The 21,903-nt window shown below is 30.7% G+C and overlaps 2 protein-coding genes across 2 annotated transcripts in view; one reads left to right on the top strand and one right to left on the bottom strand.

Annotated features, from left to right (window-relative positions):
* The window catches only part of LOC129216391 (protein MTSS 2-like), a 50,122-nt gene extending 37,607 nt beyond the window's left edge, over positions 1–12,515 (bottom strand). Inside the window, exons 1-2 of the mRNA XM_054850606.1 lie at positions 12,340–12,515; positions 1,767–1,828 (exon numbers count right to left, since the gene is read on the bottom strand). Coding sequence (XP_054706581.1) covers positions 1,767–1,828; positions 12,340–12,411 — 134 coding nt within the window. The 5' untranslated portion in view covers positions 12,412–12,515. The remainder of the gene's footprint in view (positions 1–1,766; positions 1,829–12,339) is intronic.
* Positions 12,516–12,977: 462 nt separating this feature from the next.
* LOC129217148 (WD repeat-containing protein 89-like) overlaps positions 12,978–21,903 on the top strand; it is a 45,481-nt gene continuing 36,555 nt past the window's right edge. The window contains exons 1-3 of the mRNA XM_054851409.1: positions 12,978–13,132; positions 15,811–15,907; positions 15,988–16,061. Of these exons, the coding sequence (XP_054707384.1) occupies positions 13,117–13,132; positions 15,811–15,907; positions 15,988–16,061 (187 nt within the window). The 5' untranslated portion in view covers positions 12,978–13,116. The remainder of the gene's footprint in view (positions 13,133–15,810; positions 15,908–15,987; positions 16,062–21,903) is intronic.

The following is a 21,903-nucleotide window of genomic DNA, read 5'->3' as shown; positions in this document are numbered from 1 at the left end:
AAATTTAGTACTATATTTTTACTATATTTGTCATATCTAGAGAAAAGTGTTAAAAACGTAGGTGGCCAAGTTTGCCATAACCCAGATTTCCACCAAGCACAGCGAATCACGCCAGAGCATTACGGTGCACTAAACTGGAAATGAACAAATGGAATATTCTAGAACTGTAATCGACAATCTGATCATTGTTTCCAAAATCTTCCATTTCTTTTTAAATTTGGCCACCTTTCTTCAAATATCAGCTGACTATAAAACCTTATATCTCGAGAACAGGGTGATGAGGGCAACTGATTTATGCATTAAAAAAAAACAAAATCACTATGCTCTTTCAACGGCTACTCCTTTAATTTTTTTCATTTTTCACCATTATGGCTTACCCTGATAAGTAAAAGTTTGCCAGTTTTAAATTCAGCAGTAAGACTAAAAATATTTTAATGAAAGTGCTGTTTTTATAATTGTTATATTGATGGTGCAATTGTACATTATTTTTGTAAGTGTTAATTTTGTTCGTAGAATTTTTGTGAATAGATCTTGATAGTCTTTTTTTTTAAGTTAAAAAAACAACAACAAAAAAAACAAGTTTTTAAAAAACATTGAAAATGCTGCCAACAGATGGCACCACATCGTCCTGCAGCTGTTAGTTTGCATAACATAACGATTAACGTAGAAAAAGTAGGTCAGTCACGTCAAAAAACTTGAGTGTTTCAATATTTTTTTTTTCTAACATAAAACAATGTTTTTTGATGTTTGCAATTGTCTATTTTGCTTCTGATTTTTAGAAATAACAATGATACTATATAAATGCTCTTAATAATGATTAATTGATGTCAAACGTCGAAATAAGCATTAAAAATGACTTTCTAAATCATGTAGGTGAAAAAATATAGAACGTTCTTCATTAGTGTTCGACATTCGAACCTCAAACAATGTCGTTTCTACGTTGACCAATGTTTTTGTGCTACTTGGGCCAGAGAGTTTGACATTGGCGAGGCATTGAGGAGAAGGAGCCTCGTCTCTCACTCTGGATAACCAACGAACGTCTCCTCCCAACGAAAGAAAAATATATTTACAGTAAAGTATATATAGTTTCATTAATTAAAAATATTTCTTTCATTTGTATTTATATATAATTCCAGCTTTCTTTATTACTAATTTTACTTTTAAGCTGTTTAATGTTGGGTTTGGTGCTTATGGCGGGTGCGACGTTTATACTGGGTGTGGCGCATACATTCAATTTTTTCCCTTGAGAATATATTTCATTGCAACCCTTACACCGGGTGCGGCACTTACTCCCGAAAATAAGGTATATTATCATCAATGCAAGTTTTTTTCATAATGTTTAGCTGAACTGAATGTAGTTTTTTAAATCATTCTTTTTCTGCCCAAAAAGAGAATGAACTATGCATTTATGAGTCTAATTTCAGTCAACCACATCTTATGCTACTTTCTCCCTTAAAAAAAAAGTTTGAATAATCATAACTATCTTGTTTTAGTCACTTTTTATTATTTTTTCCCAACAATTAGTCAGTCGAATGATCAAATATATGGGCTAACAAGTGAAAAATAACTCTGTTGTTTTCCTATTTTATCAAGCAATGAACACATCATTCATATACTATTAGTTTAACATAAATTAAATGTTACATATTTAGACACATGGGGTAAAGAATCATGACAAGATAGTAGAAGAAAATTAATTAAATTGTACTAAAAACATTAATTACAAACTGGAAACTTAAAAAAAAGACAGTGGGGAAACACATTACTTCAAATGGGCATGGAGTTTGGAAGTTTTTCCAAGAAAATCCTCCCAGATAGGAGTAGCAACCTAAATGAAATAAAAATACAATGGAAATTAAAAAAAAAAACAAACAAATTACAAATAATCATGGTAATTTATATTTATATAAATATGACAACTCGAAACAGGCTCTGGGCCCAGCCAGACAGGTCCTCGTCAGTTTATTAGTCCTTAATGAAGACCAATGGTACTCTTAAGGCTATCACCCACTTGCTCAACATTACCACTCCTTGGGTAAGCTGTTCCAAGTGCCCACGACCCTACTAAAGCAGTAATTTCTCCTAATATCCAGGTTGGCCTGAGATTTGAATAGCTTAAAACAATGACACCTCGTTCTTCTTTCCATGCAAAAATTAAACTCATTATCATCTTTCATTTTGATAAATTTAAATAACTGAATCATGTCCCCTCTGATCCTCCTTTGCTCCAGGCTATACATATTAAGCCTATTAAGTCTGGTATCATAATTTAATTTGAAAGTCCCCTTACTACTCTAGTTACCCTTCTTTGAACCCTTTCAATACACAATAATTTCCATTACACAATTGATATGATATGTAAATTATAGTTTAATATAATTTTTCAGCTTATAACTTTTTTTCTTTTGGAGATATAAGCTTAGTTTTTCGACGAAATAGATCTGGAGTAAAAAATGTTGCTTTTTCCAATGGTGTCAAAAAGAAAACTGTGGGACAAGTTCCTTCACTTTGTATTGATAGATTTAATGAAGAAAGAAGTGCCTAAATTTCAGCTAAGTCTAAACAAATTCGAGCTAAAAAAGCGATCAACTCCCGCTATAAGTAGATTAGAGCAGTGTTGCCAGATTGGGGGAAATTTCCCCATTTTGGGGAAATCTGGTACTCTCTGGGGAAATTTTGGGGAAATGGGTTTTGAGGGGAATTCTTCGGGGAAAATTTTTTTTTCTTGGGGAAAACCTGGGGAAGAAAGAAAAACCTCTTGAAAAAAAAATGTAATTAAATTTGCATCTTGACATCTGGTAGTTACATTATTTGTATCAAACAGCGTTGGTTTAGCTTTGCTCAACTTTATGGAATTCGCATTTCATATTATGTGGAATATTATGCTACGGAATTTGCATTAATAGTTCTGCGTGAGTTATTAGTTGATACGTGAAACAAGCAAAAATAAGTGTGATGAAGAATGTTCTAGGATAAATATATACAAAAATCATAGTTTAAATGTACATACAGAAGCAGAGTAGTAAATGCGAGTAGAAAAAAAAATTGGCTATTTCTTATCTCTCGGTCAGGCGCTTGTAGTTATGACTAGTGGCACCCGCACGGTTTTGCCCGTAGTAGAAAATTAAAAGGTATTTTGGTTCACCTGTATATTTACAAATAACTCAATTTAAACAGGCTCTCCTCTGATATGCCCCCCTCTTGGCGAGATTTTAATTTTTCGCTCGATACGAAAATCGCCAATAAGGCGATAACTTGGCAACCCTGGTTTTGCAACTTGAACGCTGGAAAGTAGTTTCTCGAAGTCTGTCTTTTTGCACGTGTCTGTGTGGTAGGAGGTAGGTGCTCATATGTTCCGCTCTTAGGGAGATTTTAAGTTGAATACTCTAAAACAAAGTTTCAATTCAAACTTTATTTTAGAGTATTCTTTTTCTTGTTGTTTTTTAATGTTAATTTAGTTGAATTTTCTATTTTAATTATGAGTTCGGTTTGTGATGTTGTCCAAATGTATCAATTGAAATTTTTGAATGAATCTTCTTTTTCTTTTTCGTCAGGTCGTCCAACGTTTGGACGTACCGGAGTCCTAAATAGATTTTTTATATTTAAACTAATTGAAAATAAAGAGGTTTTTTTAGAATTTTTAAGGGAAATTGGTTTACTTAAGAATGAAATGTTATGTTCTAGATGTAATTAAATTCTGTTATGAAAATTAAAAAAACTAAAAAATGTTCAGATGGGTTAATTTTTTTTTGTGGAAAGGTTATTGGGGGTGTTGTTTGTGGAAAAGAAGCAACGATCAGGAGTGGGTCATGGTTTAGTTCTAGCAAGTTGAAAATAGAGGAGATTTTTTTTGATAACATATGAGATTTTAATTGGGACCAAAACTGCTGATATTGAAAGTCAATATTTTTTTTCATCACAAACTTTAGCCGATTGGCGAAATTATATTAATGAAGAAATATTAAATTACATTGAATTAAAATCCGAACAAATAGGGGGGGTTGGGAAAGTTATTGAAGTTGATGAATCTAAATTTGGGAAAAGAAAATATAATCGGGGACATGCAGTTGAGGGACAATGGGTTTTTGGGGGGGTTGAACGGGGTTCGGGGAAAACTTTTTTGGTTGCTGTTGGGGATAGGGGTAGGGAAACTCTATTTTTGGCAATTAAGCAGTGGATACTACCAGGCACGACGGTGCACTCCGATTGTTGGAGGGCATATGATCAGGGCTGGCAAGTTTCTGCCAGGGCGGTTAAAACCACTGGTAGAAACCGGTTAAAACCGGCATGGCAAAAACCACTTTCAGCCACATTTTCGGCAGAAACTGGCAAAAACTCTCAAAAAAAAAAAAAAAAAAAAAAAAAAAAAAAAACCTATTGACAGACAGTAGAAAATGCATGGAAAAAATAATTAATTGTTAACCAAAGCACAGTTTAATTTACAATATTATCACAATTCAGAATCAAATTTTACATTGTTTGGACCCTTCAGTTGCTTCATAGAAAAGGTGGTTCCAAAAATCTAAATAGTTTCTCAATTTAATATGCACGAATGAGAAACTTTAGAATATTCTTGCAACAAAAGAGCTAGCAGGCAATGCATCAAGGAACAAGCAATATTCATAAAACTTTCAAATTGTATATATTTTTTTAAACTGGTCCATCATGTAGTAACTATGTTAGTGGTAAAAATTCAACTGGGAAAAATGAGTTTCGAGAAGTGGGGCCAATTTATTTTGCAAAGCTGTAATATTAGGTACAAAATCTAGATTAATATTGGCAAGTAAAATTTGACATTTTCTTCTGGAAGCACATGATAATTTCAATCACAAGCAATTTAGATGAAGCTTATTTGTGAGCAAATTACAAACAGTCGAGCAAATTACAAACAGTAATGCCAGTTTAATTTTGTATGCCACTTCCTCTATCCTAAGAACCCATAGGATTTTCGTCCTTTGTTAGATTAATCCAAATATTACGAGCATCAGCAATTGAAAAGTTCCCTTTCTGAACTAAATCAAAGGCACTAGCATAACATTTTATTTTTTATTTTTGAAATGAAGTTAAATTTTTTTGTTTACCTAAACAAATATCATTTAGTAATTACTTTAGTTTTTTAAGACGATTTTTAGTTTTTGCCAGTTTCTGCCGGTTTTAACCGGTTATAACCAGTTTCTGCCACTGGCACGGCAAAAATTAGTTTCTGCCGGCAGAAAGCCAACCCTGCATATGATACATTGGGGGAGGAGGGGTATGAGCATTTAACAGTCAACCATAAACTTAATTTTGTAGATCCAGAAACTAAATGTCACACTAACACAATTGAATCCACATGGAGACACGTTAAAAGTACTCTACCAACATATAATAGATTAGGGGATTTTAAATTTTATTTAGCTTATTATTTATACAAAAAAAATTGTGAATACAAAAATGAGGATATGTTTGTAAAGTTTTTGGAAATAATTCGCGAAATTAATTGGGTGGAGTACAAAATACAAGTAAAATAAGGTTGTTTTTTTTGGAATTTTTTTTGTCTAAACAAACATAATTTAAATATTTTTGTAAAGTAATGATAATAAAAAATGGGATAATTTCCCTAAGAGCGGAACATATGTGCACTGCCTCACGTGAGGAAGTAAAAGAAAAGTAAAAAAGGTAAGTGAACATATTTTGAATTATTGTGTTTTTAGTGTGTTTCTGGTAGTTTGTATTTTGGTCTGGTTGGCATTTTTGTAGCACAAAAATGGTGTTAATTTCACATAAAATCTGTGACTTTATTGTATACTGAACGGAGGAGATCTGTGACTTATATCCGACTGTGATGTATATTAAAAGTCGGAGGGATAACGGACCGAGCAGCAGCGAGGTCCTGGCGAGCCCGAGGTCTCATAGTACTTTCGTAATGAGACCGAGGCAGGGCCGGCGAGCCGAGGTCTCATTACAAAAGTACTATGAGACCGAGGGCTCGTATCCCGGAGAAACAACGGAAAAAAATTAATGCATTAATTTCATTAAATAATTAATGACATAATTTGAATTTTTCCTGTTGGCGCTAAAAAAGCATCGCTAAGAACGATGTATGACATATGACGTCATACATAGTTTTCTTGGCGACGCTTTTTTGGCGCCAACAGGAAAAAGTCGCCAAGAGGGGGGTATATCAGATTTGTTCCTTTAAACATTAGGGAACCTTTTGAAAAAATTATACAAATTATTTAATCTTCAAATTGACCAAAATTTCGTAGACTATTTCAAAACTTTTGTGTGACTTTACATGCTGATAAACATCAGGGCCCAATACAGATTCATTTTATTACCGCTTTTCGGTACTTTCAAAAAAATCTTATTTTAAAATCGGTACTTTCACAAAAATCAAGTTATAAAATCGAAGCTTCACAAAACTAACTTTGAGAATCGAAACATTCTAGAAACAGTATTAAAAAAACGAAAGTCTCACAAAAAACCTGTGTTTTAAAATAGAAAACATGTTTTTCTGTTTAAAACATACTTTACTCATAAAATAAAATGCCAAGATGATTTATATGAACAATCACTTAGGTAACAACTTTTTCATACTCAAGTTTCGCTGTTTTTCGCCAAATTGCTTTTAAGCAATCTTTTAGCATCAGTTTTAGGGGATGGTGATTTCCTGAATTGTACACAGTACAAAGCTTATTGAGCTGAGATAAAATGATATTTTTCCTACCTCTTAGTCCCCCCCCCCCCCCAAAAAAAAAGTTTGAAATATTAGTTAATGACATTTGCACTTCTCAAACTAACGTTTAAATTGCTCTAATTTTCTGAGACAAAAATTAGAATGTGCCTTTAAAAGATCACAAAATCAATGCTGATAAAAAAAAAAAACTTTCACAAAAATAGAATATTGATACAATACTTTCACAAAAATAGGTAGTGAGAAAAAAATCCTGGATTTGCCCCTGAACATAAAAACTGACTAATTTTAAGAATTTTTCTTCAAAAAAGTATAAAACATTAATTCTAGGAATTAGTGGAACCACTTTTTAGCTATTAAGTTGCCCTTTCATCTATTGTATAAAATATGTTATGTTTATTCATGTTTTGCAATTAATATCTACAAATTTTTAAAATTAAAAAAAAAAATAATTTAAATTAAAAAAATTGATAAAATTTTTTTTTTTTAATCCAAAAAATTAAACTTTGGGATTTTGGGGAAATATTATAGAGCTACAGATGTTACATATGTATATTAAAACACTTAAAGAAGTTGAAACAAAAATTAATTTCCGCCAGCGATTCCGTACTTAACTTTCTGACATTCGACTCTTAAAGAGCATGAACTTTGTTAAAAACTTTTCAATTTAATAATTTCAATAAAAATACAAATGAACTTAATTTCTTTGTCTCTTCACAAGGCATAGTAAGCATCATAAATGCAAAAACTCTTATACCCACGGCGGATGCAAAGAGATTGCGATTTTTGAAGTGAAGGCGCTAAATGTAAAAAGAATGGCACATAAAAGAATTTATTTAAGTAAATTATTTTAGAATTGCATTTTAGAGCTCTACAATATGCATATTATTATTAACAATCGACGTAACTGAAGCAAAAATCAAATTAAACCAGCAATTTAGATTTTACCTTTTTCTTGCCATAAAAGGCACAGAATTTGGCTTGAAAATTGTAACTTTGTGATTTTTATAGGAAAAAAATAGAAATTTCATTTATTTGCCCTCCAAAAAAGCATAATAAGCATCAAAAATCAGAAAAATTCGATTATAATATCAGATGCAAAGAGATTGCTTTAATCAAAATAAAAGCATCATAATTCAAAAAATGGCAAATAAAAGAATTTATGAAAGCAAAAAAAAAACTTTAGAATGGTACTTTAAAAGGTCTACAAGATGTTATATAATTAATAATTATCAAAACAATCCTCAGAAATTTGGAAAAAAATTTCGGATGTGGAGAAGAACATAGTCTAACGAAAAAATCGGATTTCCAGTATTAACAGACATAAAAACAGCAGAATTCCGGTAAAACTCGGTACAACTTAATCACTTGTATTGGATTGGCAATAGAACATCTTTAGGGTCATGCAAAACAAGAAAAAATAAGGAGTTTGTAAGGAGATATTAGCAAAATTCAGGAGTTTATAGGGCCCTTATTTTCTTTTCTTAAAAAGCAGGAGTTTATAAGGAGCGTATGAATCTTGCCCACATTCAGGAATTTATGTGAAAATTGGGCCTAAATTGGAATAAAAAAAAGAATTATTCATCAAATTTTTTTTCGAACTAGTCTGCAAACACTTTCAGGACTTAAAGGAACAAACTGTGAAAATTTAAGCGAAATCGGTCGAGTAGTTATCAAGTTTAAACACACAGACGCTTTTTGGAGACAGACTTCATTTTATACTATGTAGAGATTTTTTTGTAGAAAGCTAATATTATGAGGAAATTGACTTACTAGATTTTATTTTTAGTTATTTATAATTATGTCTTAGCTATCACAGTAAATTATTTCTTTTATTATTAATTTGTGCAAAGGTCTATTTATTAAATTTAGGGAACTTTTTTCTAGTTGTATTTTCAAACAATATTTCCCCTATAGAAAGCTCAACTTATGAGGAAATGAAATTATGAGATTTTACTTTCAACAATTTTATTAATCATCAAGTAAATAGGTTCAAATGCGAATATTAAACATTCATTAACAATTAATTTTTTAAATACAAATGTGATGTCCAGCAACAGGCTCTGGGCCCAGCTAGGCTGCTACTAGTCAATTAATTAGTCCCCAATGAAGATCAATGGCCCTCTTAAAGCTATCCACCCCTTGCTCATTACCGCCTCTTCCGGTAAGCTATTCCAAGTGCCCACTACCCTGCTAAAGTAGTAGTTTTTCCTAATTTCCAAGTTAGCCTGAAATTTAAATAGCTTAAAACAATGACCCCTTGTTCTGCTTTCCCCACAAAAATTTAATCCATTTACATCTTCCATTTTGATAAATTTAAATAACTGAATCATGTCCCGACTCTCCTTTGCTCCAGGCTATACATGTTAAGCCTATTAAATCTGGTATCATAATCTAAATCTGAGAGTTGCCTTACTAATTTAGTTACCCTTCTTTGAACCCTTTCCAATACAAAAATATCTTTCTTCAGATAAGGCGACCAAAACTGAACAGCATACTCCAAATGAGGTCTTACTAAACTCCTATATAAAGGCAAAAGAACCTTGTTAGATTTGTTTGAAATAGATCTATTGATAAACTCAAGTATTTTGTTGGCTTTGTTACTAGCAATACTGCACTGTTGACTAAACTTGAAGTCCTGATTTATTAAGATACCCAGATCCATAACATTTTCTGCCTGATTTATGACTGAACCCTGTAAACGATATCTCATACGCTTATTTCCATGACCTAAGTGTAGCACTTGACATTTCCCTACATTAACTGCCATACCCCATTTATCTGCCCACTTAGTAATATGATCTAAACCCTCTTGAAGCTGTTTTACTTGTTCTTCATTTTTGACAATCCTCATAACTTTTAACATCATCAGCAAAACAATTCATGCTTCCAGAAATATTGTCATTGATGTCATTCATAAAAATAATAAACAAGAGAGGCCCCGAAACTGAACCCTGCTTAAAACATCACGCCATTTAGAACAGGGTTGGCAAAAACCCGGTTTTTTTTAAAAGCCCATGGACCCAAGGTTTTTTTAAATATAACCCAAAAAAAAACCAACTAAAGATGGGTTTTTTAAAAAGAAATGTGGTTTTTTTTGTCTTTTTTTAGGGAAAATGTGGGGTACTTGTAGCATATTGTAGAGTAAGTATATGGACAAAGCAAAAAAATTGTCTTGGTAAAAAAAGCTGGAAAATTAAGCGTTTTCTGAAGAAAAGAAAAAAAGACGACAAAACCGAAGAATGGCAAAGTTTCAGATTTTTTAGTTTCCATGATTGCCAACAGTTAAGGCAAAGTTACTTCTTGAGTGATAAAATCTATTGTTCGTTTGTAATTACTACTTTTATTTTTTTTGGATTTTACTTTGTTGTATTTCATTTTGTAATGCAAAACTACTGTAGAACCTCAAGTATTTTAAATCCCTTTTTTACTGAATTCAAGCTTAATCAAGACATTTCTTTGAATATTATGTTGCCTGTTTTTCTATTTCTGTGTACAGAGTACGAAATATTAAACTTTTTCGTAAGATAATGAAAATACTGTACATCCTATTCCATTTTCTGTATGACCGTTTGTGAAACCTGTTAATTTCTAGAAAATATACTTTGTTTATTCAAGATTTGTGACTTGTTGGTTTGCAGAAAATAATTCACATGAAAGCCTTTTAGCTAGAGTAGTTTCCTCTGTACAATCTACAAATATTAAGAAAATGAGACGTGACAGGATTTAGTGAAGATAATTTGGGTTATTTATTGATCAGTTAAAGAAAAAAGTTAAATATAATTATTTAAAATCTTTGAAGCATTTTTTTAATGCTGTTAAGAGTTAAGAAATGCTATTAAAGTTCAAAATTAATTTTTTATGTCCATTGGCTGTGGTGAAGAACAAATAAAAAAGAAGTTTAAATTGTGAAAGTATTTAAATTAATTAATTTTTTAAAACATTTCTCGGAAAATTTTAAAAAACCCAAAAGTGGGCTAAATAACGGGTTTTTTTAAATGGTTTTTTTCAAAAAACCCATTGGGTCCAATCCGGCCAACCCTGATTTAGAATGATTTCACCTCACAACTACTCTTTGTTTCCTTCCAGTCTGCCAATTTCTAACCCAAAGTAAAGTTTTACCTCCTATTCCTACATCAGCTAATTTGCTGAGAAGAGCAACATGCAGTACCTTATCAAAAGCTTTCTGAAAATTAATATAAACAACATCCACACACTTTTGTTATCTAAAGCCAAGGTAACCTTGTCGTAGAAATGCAATAAATTAATAACACACGATTTACCTTTCCTGAAACCATAGTAACCCAAGTTCCTATACTAGAGCTGGAGAACGTGTTGCACATAAAATTATCTTGGTTATGTTGAAACTAAGATAATCTGTTCCTTTTGACTTGAGCTTTTATAAGTTGAAGGCTTAAAATCAGTAAAAGTACACTAAGTATAGTAATATTTAATTACTTTCAAGTAAGAAAGAAAAGGACACATCCCATTAAATTTTTCAACTGACTTTAAAATTATTTTTATGCATTATAGCCACATGTTGCTTTTTTATAGTTTCATATTGTTATTTTTCTTACTAATTTCTTCATAATATGATAAAATACTAAATATTACTTATTAAACATATTTCTTGTTTTTATTTGAAGTGGTATCTTTAAACGTGTAGTTAATTTTTTTTAAATAATGCAACACATTTTTACTCTTGTGTAAATACCAAAATTTTTTCTCTGAAAAACTTTTTAGATTAAAATATGAATAAGACTTAATGACTTTTACTCCTCTGTGGCGAAAGGTTCCTCACCTCTAACCTGTAGTAACAGAAAAGCACCAAGCAGAATACATTTGACTATTAATAAGTTTCAACATCAGTTTTAAATTCTGCCATTAAACTCATACTGTGAAATAAAAAAAAAATATATAATTTTATTTTTCCATTCTTTTGCTTTTATTTCGAGGTGTTTGGTCACTCTTGTCTATTAATTAATGCAGTTTCGATATATGTAAATAAGGCTTGGGACATATACATGTTTTCCACATCAACTCAGACACGAGTGAGATAATGTTAGTTAAAATAATTCACTGATTGGGTATTTTTCCTCTTCCCTGAGTTTATGTTATGTAAATAAACTGAAGGTACAGACACTTAAAATCTTGCACTTCAATTTACTGTAACTTAGGCCCTTTGATAAAATCCTATTTGCCATCTGCTTTTGCGAAGCAAGACTTGAAAAAGACAGAAAAAGATGTGTGACTGAATTTGTAGTTTTCATGACTCATAAAATTCTAAAGGTTTAAAAGAGAGAAAAAATATTAACATTCTAAAATTTCTAATTACATGATGAAGTTAGACAATATCATGTGCTTTTACAAACTCTAAAATTGAATAGCAGTTCAAGAACTATTTAATTAATAATCATAATATCTAATTTTGATGCATAACAGGAACAGATTCCTTACAGCTGAAAAAAAATCAGTTGCAGAGTTTACTTTTGACGTGTACAAAAGAGCTCAAAAATATATTATTAACCACAAGTTGTTCTGAAAGAAGAACAGAACGTTATGGAATATCAAGGCTGAGAAAGAGTAATTGAATATGCATTAAATAAGTAGAAATGAATACAATAAAGTGTGTACTAATGTATGACATTTTGAATCTTGAATACCTTCATATCGCTGATAATGAACTGAAACAGGCCTCCCAATGCACTGCATTCTTTTTCAGTAAGAGACTCCATGACAAATCTAACGTTTAATTGTTTTGCGTAGATCAACAACGTTTCACGATCCTTATTTTCAATAAAGTCATTTTAAAAATTGAACATTAAACGTTCACAATCTAAACATCAAAATTTCATACAGCTCTTCATTTTTGAATATGACCTGATTCTGTTGTACTAAGAACGAAACTATTTACGTTGAAACATAGTAAATAATAAAATGAAGCTTTAACAATAAAGGCATCTAACTTATGCTACTTTTAAAAGCGCAAATGACATATATACACAATTTTTTTTCTTCTGCAACACCACACTCCAGAGAAGAGAAGGAAAACGAAAAGCATAAAATGGAGGGAGGAAGGGAGTAGAAATAAATTTCGTTAAGATCTATTGCTAACAAAATATAAACCGTCCAAAAACATTTTTAGTTATTTTGAAAAGTTATATGATTTAAAATATGGAACATTAGTTTTGAAATAAAATAATTTTAAATTATATTAGCAAATTTAATTCTTTCCCAGAAATGATAATTTAAACTGCGACCATAGTGTTGTCGGTAAAGAAGAAGTTGAAGTTATCTGTAAACAAAAAACAACGTGCTCTTTCTGCTGTACGTCGAAAGCGATTTATTTTTTTGTTTACTATTTTGATGTCGTAAATCTAATGTAAAGTTCGAAAAGGTTTCATTTTTCTTTTGTTTTTTGTAAACTATTTCTCGACATTATGACCATTCGTTCTCGTAAGTAGATCAGGTTATTTATGGTATGGTTTAATTATGCAAATATTGGTAAATAACATTGAGCATCCAGGCTACATCCATACACATCCTATAAAAATCGATTACTGAATTGATGAGATCGGTATGAAATGATAAAAATCTGGATGCAGCTTCTTGTGTCGCAAAATCTTCAGGTGTTCAACATTTTAAAATACATGTACGGGCAGTTCTCAAAAGGTGGGAGCAAACACAGACCTCAACTTTGAAGCTTCAACACCAAATAACTTTCATTTTAATTAACTCAAAAATTTTTGAGTTAAATTATAATACTGTACAGAGACAAGAATTGACAGAAATTATGGAAAAAATGCTCTTCAAATGCCCTTAAAAAATATTTTCTTTGCTAAAAGGCACAATTTTGGACATACCAAAACGTTAACTGAGCAAATGTACCATTAAAAAAATTTTTTTTATAATTATTTCCATACGTTTCAAAAAAAAATTAAAAGTATGAATCGAACACTGAATAATTTTTTGTTAATATTTTACACAGATAACAAAAGGAAAGACAGATTATTTACTTTGTAAACGATTTTAGAAAAAAGTAAGTTTGAAGTTTGATGCATGTCCAAAAGTAACGATCCTTACAATGCTATTATTTGAGAACTAAGTATATGATATTTTCGTTTTAAAGGTATTTATCGATCCTCAGAATTAATTTTTAATTGTTTAAAAGTGTTTTCATAAGCTTTTATGCAGTATCTTAGAAGAAAAATAATTTTTCTTAAACATACATGTGATATGTCCAAATGGCGTTACGATCTTGACGCCGATAATTCTGTCAGTTTATTCCTAATTTTTGATGATCCACTGTCTTCTAACCTCAATAAAGAAGGTTATTATAATGTTATCTTCTTTAATCCATTGGTATTTTGCATAATTAATACGTTGCACATTGAACAATACATCAATTACAGTAGAAACATGGCTGGTTATGATCGAAACAAAAGCCATTTTGCGCTAAAATTGCCAAGCAAACCTCCGTTGGCGACAACACAGTATACGATAAGCTAAAGGTTACCAGAGGGGAATTCCAGTTTGACAAATGTAGTTTATCGTCAGCTGCATTAGTTTTGGCGACTTTATCACCTGCCCTAGCATTTTTTTTTTCTCTTTTCCCTCTTTTATTATTTTAGACTTTTTTTTCTCTTCTTTCTTTTGGAAACATAACTTAACGATCTCCAAACAGAAATACGAATTTCTTTTTTCAATATTTTTTTTTAGACATTGTTTTAATTCTTATGACATTAAAAAAAAATTCATTATTAAAACTGATGTCACTTTTTACATTTGTATTATTTTTAATTTGAAGCTTTTTTTTTACCTTTCATCAACTTCTTCAAAATCATTCCAAAACTTTATTATATGTAAAGAGCAGTATGTATAGCCATTCAAGTAACTTCATTAATACCCTCTTTATTTTTAAGTTGCAAAATTCAAAAAGTAGTAAATAAAATTTTCATTGGAAAAGTTAAAAATCAGATTAACAATTGTCAAAAATGGTGAAACTTACATTATGATGATGTCCAAAATCTGTTCCCCAAAGACTGCCGATTTAATTTGCTAATTAACAATTTTTACAAATACCTGCTGTCTTTTCATGTTCATATATTGTGTTCTAGGTATGCATACTATAGAATAAAAGCAAAATTGATGTCAAATTTGAAAATTTTTGAAATTGCTCAAAGTTAACTTTTTTGTTCCCACCTTTTGAGAACTGCCCGTACACAAAAGATGAGATGTATATACAAAATATTTACGCTGTTACAGGTTATCTTGTTCAAATACCAAAAACAATCCAAATTTGTTCTATCATTTGACCATTTGTTTTCAATGTTATTGAGTTTTTTCCCCATCCTTTTTAAAAAATATGTATTTAACAGAAAGCTGCTTTTGTTTAATACTCACTTACTGGCTTTTATGCAAATGTGCGAAATACGCACACATATTAAATATGTCCACTAATTCATTTTAATGATACAGTAAAACCCCTCCTAACGGACACCCCTCTTATGCAGACAATTTTTAATTCCCCAGTTCCAAGGCAAATAACATTATTAAACTCCTCTTCTGGGGACACCCCTTTATTGCGGACAAAAAAAAAAAAAAGTTCCATTAGTGTCCACATTAGAAAGATTTTACTGAATATAATTCTTCCCTGCATTTAAATTTAGTTTTTGTGGGAATAATAGAAAATAATACTCATGTACAGAGAAATTAAGTATGTACAGCTTCCTGATTAATACAAATTAGTAGTTTTCTTGTGGGATATTAATCATTAAAGAAATGCCTGTAGAAAAATGTAAAGATAATAAATTTCCAAGTGCATTATTTTATGCTAGAATTTTCAATTTTATTTCCATGCGGAAAACCGCATGGAAATAAGCTCCTTCGTGAAAAACATAGAAAAACTTTTTTTTCTCAAAATTTACTCTTAACTGTGCATTAGAATTATACTATTTCTTTCATTCTGGATGTTTGAGAATCTATTGTTATAAAAAGAAAATTTTATTCAGTTGCATAAAATATTTCTCAGGATTAATCTTAAAAACTTTTACTGTATTGCATAATAACATGATTAATATTGAAACAAAATTCAAGTGTTTTGACTTAGTAGCTTTTATTTTTCTTCCCAAAAGCAAAAATAATTCCAGGAGAATTTTCTCTTGCCGCCTTAAGTACAAAGTATGAAGCTGACAAAGAAGGAACTTATGTTTTGCATTGTGCTGTGAACAGGTATTTAGTCTTTTTATTGATATATAGAGCTTTCTTTGTTTGCAACTTTTTTTGTTAAGAAATTTCTTTTTGAATTTTAGTGAGAATGAGCATGCTGTTGCATTATCAAACAATCTTATCAAAGTTCAAGGAAAGAATGTACTAAATCTTACAGGTATTTAAATTTAGTTTTTCGGTATGAATTTAGTTCAATATGGAAATTTAATGCTTAATATTTTTGTGACAGAGTAAACACAACTGACTACTTTAAATACCAAAATACAGCCAGACATAAATCACCATCTTCTTTTCTGTACGATTTATTAAGTATTAGAAATTAAAATTTCAGATTAAAAAAAAAAAAAAAAACTCATGAGATCAAAATATTGTAATTATTATTTGAATCAATTTCAAAAGTTTGTTTTTTGCATTGCTGGGAAAAATGCTTTGATAAACTAACAGGGAATTTCATTCTTCATTGTAGCTCAGTGCAAGGTTACATAGTAAAAAAAATATATTGCTAAAATGCCATGAAATTAGCCATAAGTGGGTTAATTTGTGTAATGTCTGCCATATTTCTTAACTAATTATACCAAAAGAACATATTCCTGTCTTGCAATATGCAAGATTTATTGTGTGACTACTGATTAATATTTACTTAACCCTGTTCAAATATTTACTTCTAACTTCTTAAGTGTATCAATGTTAAAATACTTGGATGTTTTCGGGTTATGCTGACCCCTTTAACTTAAACCTTAGTCATAGGTTTCAGAGGAGAACAAACTAAAAAATATATTAGTACATAATGTATTTCGGGATGATTACAAGGAGCATATTTTTAAAAATCTTATTCACACAATTTATTTTTGAATAAAGGTAAATGTTTCCTTCTCAAATTTATTGGTCATGCTTTAGAAAAAAAAAATAATAAATAAAAATAAAATGATGTTTTGTATAAATATTAAACTTTTTATTAAAAAATATGTATTTAAACTTTGACATTTTCTACAATGTATATGAATGAAAACAGGCATGATTTAAAATCATGTGTGTAGCTGTAGGAAAAGTAACAAAAGTAGGAAAAGTAAAAATTGTACCTAACTACTGCTTTGCTAAGCAGTAGTTAGGTACAATTTTTAATTAGAGATTGAGATTAAAATATTTCTTGAAAATCCAAAAAAAAAAAAAAAAGCACAAGTATTTCATCAAATGCCTGAAAGACCTGGGTATTTGATCAAAATCTCAGGTGGGCTACCTTCTTTAATAAGAAAATAAAATAAAATAAATACTTGGTTATTTCAAACCTTGCGTGAGATACACAACAGATAATGGCAGGATTTGTTCTGACGAACAGACAGGCACATCTGAATTGTGAGGCAAAGAACATTTAACGCTAGAACTGCGGTAGGGGTCAATCTGATCCAAATCGAATTTCATTTCCATTTTTTCAAAAATTTTACAAGCGGAATGACTTGAAACTTTTTGACTTTTTCTTAAATTGTATAAATATTAACCTGTAAAAGAATTAGCCATTCAGAATTTTTATTTCCGAGATATTAATTCTTATACCTAAAACTGCAGTATAGGTCAAAATGACCCTTTGCTTAATAGATGCAAAACGAAATGATTCTTGGAATCGATAACAGTTAAAACTGCTTCCCAATTGGTATGAAAAGGACCTACAGTAGGCACTGAAGGTTAAATGGGTCAAGATCATAGAACAAGACAGGTTACTGATAAGAAAAAACTAGCTATTTCTCTTTCTTTTGTTATGTGACACAGCTGCGTTTATACTGCTGGTTGCAAACCATTCTTGGTCTCGGCAGAAAAAAGTCAAGAAAACGTCGTTCGCTTTCGATCAAAGAAGCTCTTGAATACATTCAAGAGCTGTCCAAAAATGAGTCCGAAGATGAAAATTATATCTTTGCTGAATATGACTTATTCGGGGAAGAATATGCCCCGTCATCGAACGAAGAATGTGAATCGTCAGATGATAATTTATCTGTTGATTTTGCGACCCAATATGACAATAATACAAATCACTTATCTGACAACCAATGTGTAACTTTGAAGGCAAGAGGAAAAAAGCATAAAGCAAAATCTCCAAATATAACACCAAAATTGGTAGAAAATGGAAACATTTTTGGGGTAGATGGATCAAAATAGAAAATTATTTCTTCTGAAACTAACGATTGAGGAAGAATTTCACAACATAATGTTTGTAAAGAAGCTTGCGGCCCGACATCGTACGCAAAGCGGAACATTGATGATGAATTTGTGTCCAGCTTGTGGAGACTATTCATAAATGAAAGTATGCTTCGTCACATAAAAATGTGTACAGAAGAAGAAGCTCATAGACAGCTGAGAAACAATGATTGAACCCAAAAATGAAGAAATTGATGCACTTATTGCAATTTTATATGCTCAAGATTTTTACTGCGCAAAAAGCCTAGAACTTGACAGTTTATGGTCAACTGTTTGGGGTCCTCCTTTTTTTTCGTGAAACAATGGCGAGCAGGGCCAGATTTGGAAGTGTGGAGGCCCCTAATCAGGATTCGAAAAGATCATCATATTTTCGAAAATATCCGATACTGTGATATATATCCGTATATTTTGATATATATATATATGTATATATCCGATATTTTCAACCCGTGAAAGTTAGGATATTTTGTAAAAGTTTACGCAGTGGTTGGAGCTCCGACCACGGGAGCGGATTCAGTATCCGACCTATGAATTTGAGCATGCACAAATAGTGATGTGGATCGGGTAAATGCCCAGCGGGTAGGTAAATATTTTTTGGGTATTTACCCAAGGCCTGGGTAAATACCCAAAACTGAGTATTTTACAAAAATTGCAAAAAAGTGAATGGGATTTTTTTTAAAAATCTAAATGTGAAATAATTGCTAAAACTGATAGATACATATATGTATTACACAGTTTATAATATTTTTTTATTGAAAGACTTGATGAAATCATGAAAGAAACATATGGTGAACCAAAGAATCTTTCTTTTCAATGTCATAATTGAAGAAGTATAAGCAATTCATTATGAACTTCAGGATTTCAAAATCACAATCTAGGTTAGTCATATCCAAAATGAAGAAAAAGGAAGCATGAGGGATGTTTGGAAGAATAAACTGAGAAGATATTAAGACTATCGTGTTATTTATTCTATTGATATTTAAGTGATAACATGGAAAATATAGAAACAGTTTTCACATTAATAAGCAAAAAAAAGCAAAATATTCTTTTCTGTTGCCTTGCTCATTTGCATTTGCTCCCCTGTAGGGTGGGAAGGTAAATATTTTTTTGGGTATTTTTCCGAAGGCAGGGTAAATCCCCTAATAATTGCGCATTTTGCAAAAACATTTTAGGTGGTATTAAAAGGTGACTATTTTCTTTTTTAAACATAAATCCTAAAATAAAAGATTAAAAATTTTAAATGTTTATGTACATTATGTGTGTGTGTATATATATGTGTGTGTGTGTGATACAGAATACACCTGAACAATTGAACTAAGTTTGGAGGAAATTTCTGCATAACATATAGGTAAATAAATAGTAATAATAAATTGAGCGACATTTCGTTACATTTTGATGTTGTGCAGGGACATATTACTGCGTTATAAAAGACTAGGACCTTAAAAAATTGATGTTTGCTTTTTTTGTAACCAGTTTATCTTTTTACTTTTTGTAGAATGGCTTTTTATATCTGAAATTTGGCTATCGACATTGATCAGGCATATCCAACACATTTAATGTGAATATCATATTAGATTGCTAAGCTGTTTCACACAATAATTCTTTAAATATGTGATCAAAATACAATTTTTGGGCAAAAATTTATTGTTTTGTATATTGTTGGTTGTATACAGAAAAGTATTTTAGTTGAATATAAATTTTTGAAATAAATACCCGGGTATTTACCCATTTTGGGTATTTACCCGGGTATATACCCTGGGTATTTACCCCTAAAAGTAAATACCTGGGTATTTTACATCACTATGCACAAAGCATTTAACGGATCGACAAGCTCCCTTCGTATACTTTTAAGTTTCTCTTCATTCGGATTGTATTTGACTGAGCATTAGCAGGGTGACGACAGATCAGGGAAAAGTCAGGGAACTTTTCTAATCAGGGAAAAATCAGGAAAATATCAAGGAATTTTGAAAAAATAACAAAAATTCAGGGAAAATTGATTAAATGAAGAAAAATTTTTTTTTTTTGCTTTGCAAAATTAAGTACCCTAATTTACTATGCGTCTTCCGCCAATTATATGTTGAGAAAAAAAGTAAAATTAATGAGCTGCGATTATACACTGCTGCATATTTGTGCATCTTTTTTTCTTAACGTCTAAGTATTGAATCTTAAATTATTAAACATAGAATGAACTTCCTATGATTGCTTCTGTGTCTGTGAAGTTATTTATTTTACGTAGCACGATTTTACCTTTCACGAGTTCCAAGCTACGTAAAATAAGCAGCCCTACAGGCAAAGAGGAAGCCATCATTATTGCCTTAGCTCCCTTGCATTTACTCATTGTCTTAAAGTAATTGAAGTACTGAAATCACAATTTCAAGAAAAATCTTTGTTTTATAAATTAGTACAGATAAAAGCTTAAAAATTATTACTTCTTCTCGTTTTTAATCTATTTGTTGAAATTGAATGTTGAATGAAAATCAATTTTGTTTTTTGCCATCGTATTATTCGCTGTCGCATCAGATTGTACGAAAGGTTTTTTTTTTCAGACTTTAAAATTCTTTTATTTTAAAACCAAGTTATATATATATGCGTCAAACGTCAGAGAGCACATAACCTAACTTTGCCCCCAAACCTTGAGGTCCTTTTGGTTCAGTGGTTAAAGCACTGGGTTAGTATCACAAAGGTCCGTGGTTCAAATCACGACTCGAACAATCATCGTCCATGTCATGGTGATCCGTACGCCGCATATACATATATATTTTAAAATTAATTGATTATTTTTTGCATTTCAATGTTGTTTGTTACAAAAGTAATCTAAGATTTTTTTCCCCGACAAATAAGGAAATCATTTGAAATTGAGTTACCTCGTGCACATAAATATTTTTTTTTTGTTATTCTTGCAGCAATAATTATTGTGCTTGAAAATTTAGTTCAACATTATTTCTATGTAAACTTTTTAGTTTTATCATAATGAGATATTTCTTTAAGAGTGTTTGGAACAATTTCTTAGAATTCTTATGTTAACTGGTTACTGGAAGTAAAGTATTTATTTAGATTTCCTATAATGTTTCCCTGTAGATAATTCAATGTACTATTTTGACTAAAAAAGAGGAGAATCTTTCCAAAATATATTTCTAATTAACAGCTTAAAATGTTTTAAACACTGCATTTTATGCAATATGCAATGATTTTCAAGTAGGGCAAAGCAAGGAAACCATTATCATTGGTAACGTAAATCAGAGAAATTTGGTGAACATAATCAGGGAAAAGTCAGGGAACTTTTTTTCACAGTTTTTTTCGCCACCCAGATTAGGAGCTCGTTGTTTATTCTACTCGTGCGAAAATGGCACCGTCTTGAAACTATATTCTGTGGTGAGAACTATATTAAATTGCAGAACCATAAACTCATTTAATAAGCTATTTTTAATACATTACTAATGGTATAATTTAGTTTCAGATCATGAAATACCACAATAGTAAAGAAAATACTACACCAAAGCTGTAAAAGATTCTCAAATACACTCTCTAACAAAAAATTGATGCACCAAGAAAGCGTAGTCAGAAGTAAAACTTAAGAGTAAAGAAATATTTTTTAGAAAAATGTCGAAAAAAAAAACCATGACACACAGATAAAATTATTCATTCATGGTGACATTTTTGCTTTGAGAAATTGCTAATATTTTTCTCAAAAATAAAGAAATGAAAAAAATTGTTCACATTTACCCCCCTTTCCCCTATACTACTTGAGTGTTCACAAACAATTTTTAATATAACATAATTAAAAATTGTTTGTGAACACTCAAGTACACTTA

Source organism: Uloborus diversus, chromosome 2 (assembly GCF_026930045.1).
Source record: "Uloborus diversus isolate 005 chromosome 2, Udiv.v.3.1, whole genome shotgun sequence".
Lineage (NCBI taxonomy): Eukaryota > Metazoa > Arthropoda > Arachnida > Araneae > Uloboridae > Uloborus > Uloborus diversus.
This window is presented reverse-complemented; position numbering and strand designations above follow the sequence as displayed.